The sequence below is a fragment of the Oryctolagus cuniculus genome, chromosome 12 (genome assembly GCF_964237555.1).
Source record: "Oryctolagus cuniculus chromosome 12, mOryCun1.1, whole genome shotgun sequence".
In the NCBI taxonomy this organism is placed as follows: Eukaryota; Metazoa; Chordata; class Mammalia; order Lagomorpha; family Leporidae; genus Oryctolagus; species Oryctolagus cuniculus.
Genome location: NC_091443.1, coordinates 36,590,214 through 36,604,400, shown reverse-complemented (window position 1 = coordinate 36,604,400; position 14,187 = coordinate 36,590,214). Strand labels below are relative to the sequence as shown.

Here is a 14,187-nt window from a genome sequence, read left to right as displayed (position 1 = left end):
ACAAATCTAAAAATAAAAAAAAGGAGATGGCTCAAATCCTTGGACCCCTGCACCTACATGGGAGACCCGGAATATACATTGAGAGACATCAATGAGAAAATTAGTCATAAATTTTCAAATCATATTGGAAGAAGACTGGTGATTACACAAACCTTTCTCTATACTCTAATCAAATTAACCCAGCAGTGAAAAATACTGGCTCTGCAGTCAGAACACCAGAATTCAAAACCCAATTTCTCCATTTACTGTGTCTCCTTGGCCACATATAACCTAAATTTGTTTTATTACCTGTAAAATGAAGTTACAGAATTCTTATAAGAATCAAATGAGAAAAGGCATGCACTATGAAAATTCTCAATTCATGAGAACAGTATAATACGTTATGAGAAGTACAGTAAGTACAGTAAAACCCTAATAATAACTGTAATCATTTCTAAATAACAGTGACTAGTACTTGCTATCTATTTTGTAATACTGCACTAAGCACTAGGGATATAGCAATAAGCATGGTCCCTGCCTTCAAGGAGCAAGTGAAACAAACTTGTAACAACTTTTAACTATTTTATTACTAAAACTAGTAAGATGGCTAATCCTCCGCCTGCAGGTTCTAGTCCCGGTTGGGGCACTGGGTACTAGTCCCGGTTGCTCCTCTTCCAGTCCAGCTCTCTGCTGTGGCCCAGGAGTGCAGTGGAGGATGGCCCAAGTACTTGGGCCCTGCACCTGCATGGGAGACCAGGAGGAAGCACCTGGTTCCTGGCTCCAGATCAGCGCAGAGTAGCGGCCATCAGGGGAGTGAACCAACGGAAGAAAGACCTTTCTCTCTGTCTCTCTCTCTTTCACTGTCTATAACTCTTTCTCTGCCTCTCTCTCTCACTGTCTAACTCTGCCTGTCAAAAAAAAAAAAAAAAAAAAAACAAAAAAAAACAAACAAAAAAAAAACTAATAAGAATTACCGGGGACAAATAAGAGGTATTTAAGAGTGTATGTTGGGAGCCGGCACTGTGGTGTAGCGGGTAAAGCTACCGCCTGCAGTGCCAGCATCCCATATGGGCACCAGTTTGAGTCCTGGCTACTCCAATCCAGCTCTCTGCTATGGCCTGGGAAAGCAGTGGAAGATGGCCCAAGTTCCTGGGCCCTTGAACCCATGTGGGAGACCTGGAAGAAACTCCTGGCTCCTGGCTTCAGATCGGTGCTGCCCTGGCCATTACGGCCAATTGGGGAGTGAACCAGCGAATGGAGGACCTCTCTCTCTCTCTCTCTCTCTGCTGCTCCCTCTATCTCTCTGTAACTCTTTCAAATAAATAAATAAATCTTAAAAAAAAAAAAAAAGGAGTGTATGTTGGGGCCAGTGCTGTGGCGTAGAGGGTAGAGCTGCTGCCTGTGGCACTGGCATCCCATATGGGTGCCAGTTCGAGTCCCAGCTGCTCCACTTCTGATCCAGCTCCCTGCTGATGCGCCTGGGAAAGCAGCAGGAAGATGGCACAAGTCCTTGGGCCCCTGCACTGCATGGGAGACCCACAAGAGGCTCTTGGCTTTGGATGGGCCCAGCTCCAGCTGCTGCGGCCATCTGGGGAGTTAACTAGCAGATGGAAGACTTCTCTCTCTCTCTCTCTTTCTCTGTAACTCTGCCTTTCAAATAAATAAATCAATCTTTAAATTTAAAAAATATATATATATTTTAGAGAGAGTTAACCTATTCTTCTGAAAGGCTCAAGACGGGTGTATGTTTGCACATGTATTGTTTTCAGTCCTCACAATTGCAATATCACAATGCTTTCCTTTCACATGACTATTTATTTTTAAAAGCTGAAGTGACAGAATGAGAAAACATGAAAAACCTTGCTTCAGACTTCATAGATTTTTATCACTAAACAAACATTTTTTAAAAAAGAACATTACATTATTTCCCAAGTTATTCACATCTCTTTAATCAACTAAAGCTGACATACTACCACAATGCCATCCTAGCTCTGAGACTGAGAGCTGGGCTGGGGGCAGAAGATGGAGAGAACTGCCAGCTTCAGGCAACTAGTCAGTCTGTGCTGTCCCCCTTTGCTGGCTCAGGGCCGTCTGCCCGGGACCCCTGACAGGTGGCTCCATCTGTGTGTAAAGTCTTTCCTTCTGGTGTTCCTGTGAATCCCACACTAGCAGGGGCTTCCTGTCTTCCCTGGGCACAAGCCGGTGCTGGGACAGCTCTGATTGCCTTGCTCTCAAAGCTAACACAAAAACAAATCAGGATACACCTTCTCCCTTCTCCTTCCTTTTCCATTGGCCTTGCAAAGCCAGATATTCAAATTAAAGTAAGGAATAATTCATTGTTAAAACTATCCACAAAGAAACACACAAACAAATCAACACTACTCACCTGGCTGCCCCCATGCTCAGTGTCAATGTATCTCGGCATTGGAAATCTAGAATGAAGAATCTCCTGTGCGTCATCTACTGGGGCTTGCAGAAGGTGGCGGAAATTTTCATATTCCGGCATGTCCTGGTATCCTGACTTCCGCCATTGTGCTATTGTCTAATTTTAAAACAATTAAAGAAATCAGTTTTAAATTTCTAGCCTATCCAAAAATCTTAACATTTTTTCTAACGGAAACAATTTTCAGCAAATATTACTCGAGGATGGCGTTCATAGCTCCTGGCTTTGGCCTGGCCCAGCCCAAGCCATTAGAGCCATTTAAGGAGTAAACCAGCAAATGGAAGATTTCTCTCTCTCCATCACTCCGTCATTGAAATAAATAAACCCGAGGCTGACGCTGTGGCGTAGCAGGTAAAGCCATTGCCTGCAGTGGCAGCATTCCATATGGGTACCGATTTTAGTCCCGACTGCTCCACTTCTGATCCAGCTCTCTGCTATGGCCTAGGAAAGCTGTGGAAAATGGCCCAAGTCCTCGGGCCCCTGCCCCTGCATGGGAGAACCAGAAGAAGCTCCTGGCTCCTGGCTTCAGATCAGCCTAGCTCCTGCCATTGCAGCCATTTGGGGAGTGAACCAGTGGATGGAAGATCTCTCTCTCTGTCTGCCTCCCTGTAACTCTCCCTTTCAAATAAATAAATAAATAAATCTTAGGAAAAAAATCTTTTTTTAGAAAAGTAGAGATACAATCATCTGTACTTCTGAACTGTTAAGCACATTAAGTTATTTGAAGATTAAATTGCCATTAAAAAGCAAAAAAATCAAGCATGTTAGCACTACAGGCATTATTCTTGAACTGAAATATTAGAAACTGGCATCAACTAAAAATAGTTATAATCAATGTCTTAAAAGTACTGGAAAATATTATTTAAAAGGAGATTCTGAGCAATTCTTTTACTGTTAGAGCAAAAATCTCAGATTATTCACAATTAACGAAAATGGAAAGATAAATCCGTATAATTTACTAAAATACTAGATTCGTAAGCTTGAGTACAGGTGTGTGAAGAGAGAGTCTCTGTATCTTCCAAAGCACCCTGAGTATAGTTCCTTTCTACACAAAGCAAAGCATTGAAATACTGGCTGAAAGAATCAGTGCAGGAGCAAGTAGAGTTCTGCTAACTACCTCGATTCAAGTCTAACAGCTGCTCAGATGCGCCGCTCTTTTCCATCACTAACCATTCCAATGAAGTGAAGCTGTGAATGGTAGTTGCTTTAGCCTTTCATGAGTTTTCAAGATGATGCGGAACACTTTCAAAACATGACTGCTTATAATGATTACAGGAAATAATGAAAACAAAAGCCTGCCACTGACAAAAGCTGATTTTCCCTCTCCTAATGTCTTTAGGCTTAAGCTGAAATGTCATGTCATTGTATTTGTCAATGTTCTTACTTTCACAACACTATGCTTTATGCAAATCCATTTGTCCAACTGTATGTGGACAGAACAAAATTATCACTGGTGGATCAACTGCAACTGAAGCCCAAACATCTGCAGCAGTAAGAATTACATTTTACACATATTTTACACAAATGGAATTCAGAGCTTATTATACATGAAACATTAGCCATCTAATGGAAGGGGAAAAGTTTCCCTAAATAAAAAGACTTTATACATGCATAGCTTTATTATTTGTTTCCTTTTATTTTTAGCTAACACACAAACTGTACATATTTAAGAGGTACCATGTGATGTTTCTATACATGTTTACATAGCCAAAAGCCCAATTTGGGTAAATATATCTATCTGCTCAAACACCTAATATTTCTTTATGGTAAAAAACATACAAAATTATGCATAGCTGTAAACCTTACCTCACCATGATAAATCAAAATCTGGAAGAATGTGTCCATGAGAAGAATACGATCTGCAAGAATGCTGCTGCTATCAAGAAGAACCGGCTAACATGAAAACAATATCAGAAAAAAATGAAAAATAAATTATTTGTTTAAAGATACATAATAGATTTTTCCAGGATACTTTCCAAATTTTTAATTTATAATTTATTACTTAAAAGCTCCTGTTCTTAGGAATTTTCTCAGCATTTTTTTTTTAGCATTTTTTTTTGACAGGCAGAGTGGCTCAGCATATTTTAATTTAGTTTGCTAAGTAATTTCCTTAAGCAGAGGCAACAAACAATTATAAACAACTAAAAACCCAGATGTCCATCAGCTGTTGATTGGATAAAGAAATTATGGTGTGTGTGTGTGTGTGTGTGTGTGTGTGTGTGTGTGAGTATATATATAGAGAGAGAGAGACTATGGAGTACTACTCAGCTGTAAAAAAAATGAAATCCTGTCTTTTGCAATGAAATGGACACAAGTGGAAATCATTATACTTAGTGAAATAAGGTAGTCCCAGAAGGACAGATACCATGTTTCCCCTGATCCAAGGTAATTAATTAATAGAGTACCTAAAATGTAATGTATTGGAGTAAAATGCACATTTTGAGATTCAATGATTGTTTACAGCCCTGTCTCTTCCGTTAATGAACAGTATCTTTTTTCTTCATACTATTTGTCGAACGCTTTTACTTACTGTAAGGGTTAACTTTACAATCATTAAGTAAACTGAAAGTAGATCTTTGTAAAAATTAAGAGTGGGAATGGGAGAGGGAGGAGGAATAAAGGTTGGAATGTGGGTGGGAGGAAGGGTAGGGTGGGAAGTGTCACTATGTTCCTAAATCTGTATATATGAAATACATGAGACTTGTATAACTTTTTTAAAAAATTCAATTTTTAAAAAAGCAAAAAAAAAAAAAGAAAGAAAAGAAAAAATCAAGGATGACTCCTAAGCCCGATAGTGCAGAACTAAGTAAAACAGAAAACACTTAGGCTAGAGAAAATATGGAGCACACAGGAATATGTGAAATGAAATGCAGTGGTTTGAGCTGATGAAATCAACTCGGGTATCACATGCAAAAAGATTTGGGATTTGCAGCATTACGTAGAGAGAGGAAAAACAGGGAAGGCCAAAAGATCAAGCCCTGAAGCATGCCAACAAGGTCTAAAAGAGAGAAGTCAGAATCAGGAAACTGAGAAGGGATAGTCAGTGAGTAAGAGGAAAACCAGTAGGGGTTATACGTGTCACAGAAGCCTCAGCAATGATTCACTAATAAATGCTGTTGAGAGCATGTTGAGGAAGCTGTGAGATATTTCTGGTCTCCACAGAGCCATTTCAGTATATGTTAGGGACAAAAGTCTGACTATTACAGGTTGAGAAAAGAATGTAAAGTAAGAAAAGATAAACAATAAACAAGATAGGCAATAAACTTTTTAACTGTGACCAGGAGCAAAGATATAGAATAGTAATTAGAGAAAACGTGGAGTCAAGGTAGGGTTTCTCAAGTTTTCTTTTTTAATATTTGTATGAGTGCTACTAAAGCAGCTATGTAAAGGGCTGGCATTGTGGCATAGCAGGTTAAGCCATGACTTGCAATGTTGGAAACCCCCATGGGCACTGGTTCAAGTTCCAGATGTTCTACTTCTAATCCAGCTCCCTGCTAATGTGTTTGGGAAAGTAGTGGAAGATGGCCCAAGTCCTTGGGCCCCTCTCATGAGGGAGACCTGGATGGAGCTCTTGGCTCCTGGCTTCAGCCTGGCCCAGCCCTGGCCATTGTGGCCATTTGGGGAGTGAACCAGCAGATGGAAGATTTCTCTGTCTCTCCCTCTCTCTGTAATTATTCCTTTCAAATAAATAAAATAAATCTTTAAAGTTTCTATGTCAATGAGAATGACACAGATGGACAGAAATTATGACCTAGGAGAGAAAGAAGATAACTCCAAACATACAGCCTTAGGAAAATGAAACTAGTGATATTCATGAGTAAAACAAATTTGGAATTTGACAGGAACAGGCTATTAGGAATGATGGGACTCAAATTTTCTTCAAAACATCATACATTTTTCAGATGTCTACAATTTACATGTATTACTCTAAAATAAGACGTTAACTCTAAAACTGATCAAAGAACTACAAGATAAAAATATATAGGTAGACCAACATTATATTTTAAAATGTTTTCTTAAAAAATAGAAACTATTTCAAAAATTAAGAACAACAAAAAATCCAAGCCTGTAATAACAAAATAGAACACTTTACTCAATAGTTTACAAGTAAACAGTGAATAAGTATCATGAGGGATCATGATCAAATTTTTTTCCTTTATACTTATCCTTTCTAAAGTATTACTTCCAAATGTAGTCATTTCATACATGGGAGTGGTAAACAGATCACTTTAACTACAAGTGGAAAAACTGCTCGTGTATTAATTTGGTCTCACGGTAAGAGGCCTACACCCCTACTGGAGTGCGTGGATTCAGATTCCAGCCCCACTCCAGACTCCAGCTTCCTGATAAAGCTCAGCCAGGGAGGCAACAGGAGATGGCTCAAGTAATTAGGTCCTTGCCACCTACGTGGAGACCTAGACCGAGTTCTCAGTTCTGTTTCAGCTCCCCACCCAGTGATGTTACGAGCAGTTGGGGAGTATGAAGCCTGTGGATGCTCTGTCTTATCTGTCTCTGTCTCTCAAAAAATAAAAATTTAAAAACCAAAGTAACTGGGATAGTCTGCCAGAAATGTTAAATGGATGACTTTTTAAAAATTTTTTTAAATGGATGACTTTAACACTCCTCTATCTATATATCTTTAAAAACAACTGTATCTTACTTTTTTAAAAGACCAAAAGAAAATGACATTTTATAATACAGAAAACTATATAGACAGAAGGTCCTGTCAGACACTAAATTCTGGAATAAGTGACAGACTATAGACTCATAATCATATCTGGACATTGTTAAATACATAAAAAATAATCATAAGCTCTAGAGGACTGATCAACCAAATACCTAGACAAAATGGTCTAAAGAGCTCTTCCACCTCATTTAAAATAATTTTTAAAAGGAAAAAACATAACTTCTAAAATAATGTATAATCAGCTTAGCAAGATACATAGCATAAATAATTTAAAGTGAAACATGAATAGCTTGAGATAAGTATTCTTTTAACTAAATTCTTAAATGTAATAACTATATTTTTAAAAAATGAGTTGCTTTTACCTTTTTAACGCCATAAATCACAATAACAAGATCAATTTCATTTTTTCCTGCACTCTTACCTCCGGTGGCCCACTAAAAGAATATGCATACAGAATGGGCTGAATCATGATTAGAGACTGGGTCAGATCTTGACGCATAAAATGGTGACGATAATAGGAACTCTCATCAGGACTATTGTTAAAAATTTGTAAGAAAGGAGATCTTCTTAAATGAAACATAAACTGCAAGATAAGACAAGCAAGAGAGCTTTTACTGATTTTAATATTGTGATAGTACACTATTAACAAAAGAATCTGATTATAACTACTAACAAAATAAAACAAGTTTTAAGAACATACTAAACTGTATTCCTCAGAAAGGAATCTAATCATATTTACTAGCTGCTTAAAAATATAATTCTAGGAGCTGATATTGTGGCACAGCAGTTTAAGCCGTGGCCTGTAATGCCGGCATATCATATGGGCACCAGTTAAGAGTTTGGGCTGCTCCACTTCTGATCCAGCTCCCTGCTAATGTGTCTAGGAAAATAAGTGGGAGATGACCCAAGCATATTTGGCCCTGCCACCCATGTAGGAGATTCAGAAGAAGCTCCTGCCTCCCAATTTTGGCCTCACCCAGCCCCAGCTGTTGTGGCCATTTGGGGAGTGAACTAGCAGACGAAAGCACTCATACACACGCTCATGCTCTCTCTTCTAACTCTGCCTTTCAAAAAAATTAGTAAATTAAAAAAATAAAAAACAGGCAGAGGAGATGAAAGACTGAATAAAGAACAGCTACACTGGGCCTTTAATACAATCCACGGGATCAGCCCCAAGCACTCCCACTGAACTTAGTCACTTCTCTTAAAGCTTCAGCCATCAGGTCCAAGTGCCTGCTGTGGCTCATGGCTGGAACTCACCCTGAAATTCCTCTTTCATAGCTTTTATCAGTCCAGACCCACCAAGAGGCACTCAGCTCTTACTACTTCATTCATTCCCGTTTAACCACAGAGATGTCTGTTAAGTTTTAGGTAAATATTTTCTGATGAAGACTTCCCTTTTGTCTATGCCACCTTTCAGAAGATTATAAAGATTTGAAAACCCAAGAAAAAAAGACAGCTGAAGGTTTAGACAAAGTTTCCATGGATAAAAGGCTGAATTTCCATATTTCAATATTAATTATCCTTCCAGGCTAAACTCCTTAATAAAGATATGTATCAAATCATCTATTTGAAAGGATTCCTTTAATTTCCTTTAAATTCTATTTATGTTCCATAGCATTTTTCAGTTTGTCTTCTGTGTTCATTGTATTTCAGATCTCATCCTGGAGCCAGAAAGTTCCTTCTAAGTGGGATCCATACCATCATCTTTATCCTACCAAAGTTCTCTGCACAAGGTACTTTGTTGAACGCAACTGAATAAATGCTACCTCTGTTACTTTCTTATTACGCAAACCTAGATTTTAAAACTGTCTATTAAATTGAAAGATACATGGAAGGATAGGTTCCATGGCTCCAAGTAAAAAAGGTTCTATAAGGTGATTCAAATTAGTTTCTTATTACTTACCTGGTATAGCCCAATTAAGTTGCTCTCAGGTGATGATATAATGCTGGGAAGATTAGCTAACTGGTAAAATTACTTCAGATAAAGTCTTTTGGTACCACTATAATTAGATCCATTTTTATCAAATAGAAACCCAGTTACCCTTATACTTAATTGTAGGGTTCCACTGTAAATATCTAATTGCACCAAATAAATGACTATTTGCAAAGTCAATATAAAAATACCATATACTAGGGCTGGCATTGGGGTACAGTGGGCATAGCCACCACTTGCAATGCCAGCATCCCTATCAGAATGCCGGTTCAACTCCCGGCTACACCACTTCCAAACCAGCTCCTTGCTAATAATCCTGGGAAAGCAGCAGATGATGGTCCAAATATTTATGACCCTGTCACCTATGTGGGAGACCCTGATGGAGTTCAAGGCTCTGGCTTCAGCCTAATCCAGCTCTGACCATTGGGGCCATTTGGGAAGTGAGCCAGCTGAAGGAAGACCTCTCTTTCTATCTCTCTCTCCGGCACTCTTTCAAATAATAAACAAATAAATAATAAATCTTTAAAAAAAAAACACTGTATACATTCACTGATTACAAACAGCACAATATTAAATTTTTAGCTATCCCCAAAACTCCCCTAACAAAACAGGTCCTATAAAAGACAAATAACAGGAAAGGTAAGATCCAATGCTACTGGCAACACAGGAAAAGAACATTCATCTTGTACCTACTTACCTGTGGATAAAGGGAAAATGTTTCTGAGAATCTGAAGGAACTTGGATCATCTTTGTGATATTCTCCAAACTTCTGACACTAAATACAAGAAAATGTGTTAGCAAGATATAAACCATCTGAAGTGCCCTCATATTGAAAAAAAATTAGAACATTACTTACAGACTTACCAAGAGACTAATTATAACCAAAAGAAAACATCTGTACTTCAGAAGCAATACTTCACACCAATGCAGTAAAAACTCCCCAGAAAGTCTGAATTTTTCTTTAACAAAGCATCTCTCACAGCAAATAAAAAACTCTTAGGTACCTACCAAAAAAGTGTAATATAAGCCCTGTAAGACTCTTAAAAACACAGCTAACTGGGGCTGTCATTGTGGCAATATAGCAGGTAAAGCCACCATCTGTGATGCTGACATCCCACATGGTGCCAGTTCATGTCCCAGCTGCTCCACTTTTTTTTTTTTTTAATTTATTTGACAAAGTTAGACAGTGAGACAGACAGAGACAGAGAGAGAGGTCTTCCTTTTTCCATTGGTTCATCCCCCAAATGGCCACTACAGCCGGTGATGCGCTGATCCGAAGCCAGGAGCCAGGTGCTTCTTCCTGGTCTCCCATGCAGGTGCAGGAGCCCAAGCACTTGGGCCATCCTCCACTGCACTCCCGGGCCACAGCAGAGAGCTGGACTGGAAGAGGAGCAACTGGGACTAGAACCCAGCACCCATATGGGATGCCGGCGCCGCAGGCGGAGGATCAACCAAGTGAGCCACAGTGCCGGCCCCTGCTCCACTTTCAATCCAGTTCCCTGCTAGTGGCCTAGGAAAAGCAGCAGAAGGCAGTCCAGGTGTTTGGATCTCTGCCACCGATGTGGGAGACATGGATGAAGCTCCTGACTTGTGGCCTCTGGCCTCATACCTAGCCCCAGCACTGGCCATGACAGCCATTTGGGGAGTAAATCAGTGGATGGAAGATCCCTCTCTGTCTTTCCTTCTTTTTCTCTGTAACTCTTTCAACTAAATAAATCTTTAAAAAACAAAGAAGACAGCCAACTGACAGAAAGATGCTCTATAAAATGCCACAGCAGCTATGAAAGTAAGTTACTGGTATACCAGAAATACAAGAAAGGCAAGTTGAAGAAAAGAAAGCCAGACGGAAGGGTGATACACTGGCACAGTGGGTTAAGTTGCTGCTTGTGATGCCAGCATCCTATGTGGGAGGGCCAGTTTGAGTTCTAGTTGCTTCACTTTTTTAAGATTTATTTATTTATTTGAAAGGCAGAGTTGCAGAGGCAGACAGAGAGAAAGAGGGGTCTTCCAGGTGCTGATTCACTCCTCAAATGGCCACAATAGCTGGAGCTGTGCTGATCTGAAGCCAGGAGCCTGGAGCTTCTTCCGGGTCTCCCACGCAGGGGCAGGGGCACAAGCACTTGGGCCATCCTCTACTTCTTTCCCAGGCCATAGCAGAGAGCTAGACTGGAAGTGGAGCAGCCAGAACTTGAACTGGCGCCCACATGGGATGCCAGCGCTGCAGGAGGCATCTTTACCCGCTATGCCACAGCATCGACCCCTGCTTCATTTCTGATCCTGTTTTTTACTAACACCCCTGGAAAAACAAAGGAGAACAGGTCAAGTACATGAGTTCCTGCCTCCCACATGGGAGAACAGGATGGAATTCCTGGTTCCTGGCTTCAGCCTAACCCAGCCTTAGCTGTTGTGGGCATTTAGGGAGTAAATCATTGAATGTAAGCTCTCTCTCCCCAATACTTTGTCTCTTACACAAATAAATCTAAAAATAAAAGAAAAAAACCAAGAAGACCAACAGGTAATCAGGTAAAGAAACACAAAGACAGACATTCAAAGAAAATTTTACAAACATTGGCATTAAATTCTGCTTATAATATTTTTAATCAATTTGACTTCTATCATTTTTCTTTATTGGCTTTCTACCTTTGGTTTCATGTTAAAAAACACTTCCACATCTAAAGGTTTAAATACATATTAACCTATTTTTTGACAAATATTTATCTTCATCTGAGACTTCATGGCACATATACACTAATTTTATTCAATCAATTAAAGGAAGGACCATGAAGACCACAGCTTCACCACTTTTACTACATATGATAGGAGTTTTCAGTCACAAAGGGTTCTGTAACAGGCTGTGACTTTTTTTTAATTGAATTCTGTGTACTTCATGGCCAGCCATACAGATGGATAGTGACCAAGTGTCCTGCTGGTAATTTCACAGAGAAGCCAGCTTTGTGGCACAGTAGTTTAAGCCACCAGCTACAAAACCGGCATGCTGTATCAGAGCAGTGGTTCAAGTTCTAGCAGCTCTGCTTGCAATCCAGCTCCTGCTAGCCTGGGATAGCAATGGAAGATGGTCCAACTACTTGGAGCCCCTGCCACTCACTTGAGAGATTCAAATGTAGTTTCTGGATCCTGGCTTTCGCCTAACCCAACCCTAGCCATTGCAGCCTTGTGAGGAGTGAACCAGCAATGGAAGAACTCTTTCTCTGTCACTCTGCCTTTCAAATAAATAAAATAAAGCTTAAAAAAATTTTTTTCCCATAGAAATCTTTCAGCCCCACACAGCAATAGGCAGTATGACTGTTCGCTTGGATAACCTCACTTAGTTTCTGCTGTTTTACAAAGAAGCAGAACAGCAGTCTAATGACATCAGTCTCTCCCTACTAAATTATCTGCACAACTTATACCTGCACACATGCTGCCACCAACTGACTTATGGTGAAGTTCTACTGGTGTGACAGATAAGTTCTATTGGTGTGACAGGTAACTTGTGTGACAGATCTGTGCCATGAAAGACCCGTTCTCCAGCCCCAACAGCCCCAACAGCCCCAACAGCCCTGCCGCTATTATAACCACTGCAAAATACAAGACCTGTACAAGTTCTCCTGTGAGATGTTTGGTAAACTTTCTACTTATTGCAGCTCTCTGCTATTTATTAAGCTCTTCTGTTTTATTAGAGTGTGTTTTACAAACATTTCAAGTAATATGGTAATTTCTGAAGTTGAGGTGTGAGTTAGAAAGACAGATTCCAGACCTAGGTTTGTTGGGAATTCTGAAGATTTACAATCCTTTGTCATTTCACTGTACTCACGCATCAAGGGACTCAGAAAAGATCCATCTTCACAATGAAAGGTACTTATCAGCGGTTTTAATACAAGTTGAACTATTCAATTTTGCATCATATGTGACAAATTAAATAGAGCAGCAGCTCCAAAATTGGAAAAAGTACTTTAGTGGAAATCACAGCCACTTGACAAGGAAAGGTTTTGATTACTTCAAAGAGCTTTTTAGAATCGCAAAACAATAAAGTATTTTTAATAACATTCTTTTTAATTTTTTATATTATTATTATTTATTTGAAAGGCAGAGTTAAAAAGGGGCAGAGGTGGTCTTCCATCCTCTGGTTGACTCCGCAAGTGTCCGCAACGGCCGGAGCTGGGCCCATCTGAGGCCAGGAGTTTCTTTCAGGTCTCCCAAGAACTTGGGCTGTCTTCTACTGCTTTCCCAGGCCATAGCAGAGAGCTTGATCGGAAGCGGAGCTGCAGGGACTTGACCCGGTATCCATATGGGATGCCGGCACTGCAGGTAGCAGCTTTATCCTTCATACCTTTATACCATAGTGCCAGCCCCAACAATAAAGTATTTGTAAAACAAAGTTAAATTCAAGGAAGAGGCTTGGGAAACAAGTGTTTCAGAGTGCAACTTACTACCAAGACAGTGGTTAGTGAGAACCCAACAATGCAATGTCAACATGTAAAATTACAGTAAGTAAAATGCTAACACAAGATGTAGTCTGAGAAATTGAAAAAGTTCCAGTTTAAAACAGTCCAATAGGGGCCAGTGCCGTGGCTCACTTGGTTAATCCCCCGCCTGCAGTGCCAGCATCCCATATGGGCACTGGGTTCTAGTCCCAGTTGCTCCTCTTCCAGTCCAGCTCTCTGCTGTGGCCTGGGAGTACAGTGGAGGATGGCCCAAGTGCTTGAGCGCCTGCACCCTCATGGGAGACCAGAAAAAGCACCTGGCTCCTGGCTTCGGATTGGCGCGCGCCAGCCGTAGCGGCCATTTGAGGGGTGAACCAATGGAAGGAAGACCTTTCTCTCTGTCTCTCTCACTGTCTAACTCTGCCTGTCCAATAAAAAAAAAATGTCCAATAAGTTAAAGTACTAATGATACATCATATAATGCTGAAGAGGATTGCATAATAAGCTGGGAAAAAATAGTTTCTCTGTTCAGGTTGATGAGTTAGCAGGTTTTACCAATGTCATCTCAGGTTTCTAAATAATAGTGAAATTCAAGAAAACTTTTCTCTTACAATGAGAAACTTCTCTGCCACCCTAAGCAAGCAAAGGACAAAATATTTTTAATGTTTCATTCTCCAATCTAGAACCAAAAGGTCCATACTGAAGGAACTGATGGTGT

The 14,187-nt window shown here is 40.0% G+C and overlaps 1 protein-coding gene across 2 annotated transcripts in view; it reads right to left on the bottom strand.

The window, feature by feature from the left end:
• The window catches only part of SEC23A (SEC23 homolog A, COPII coat complex component), a 65,991-nt gene that overhangs the window by 7,225 nt on the left and 44,579 nt on the right, over positions 1-14,187 (bottom strand). For both annotated transcript variants that reach the window (XM_008269515.4, XM_051822180.2), the window contains exons 15-18: positions 9,743-9,820; positions 7,531-7,692; positions 4,229-4,315; positions 2,366-2,521 (exon numbers count right to left, since the gene is read on the bottom strand). In XM_008269515.4, the coding sequence (XP_008267737.1) occupies positions 2,366-2,521; positions 4,229-4,315; positions 7,531-7,692; positions 9,743-9,820 (483 nt within the window). The remainder of the gene's footprint in view (positions 1-2,365; positions 2,522-4,228; positions 4,316-7,530; positions 7,693-9,742; positions 9,821-14,187) is intronic.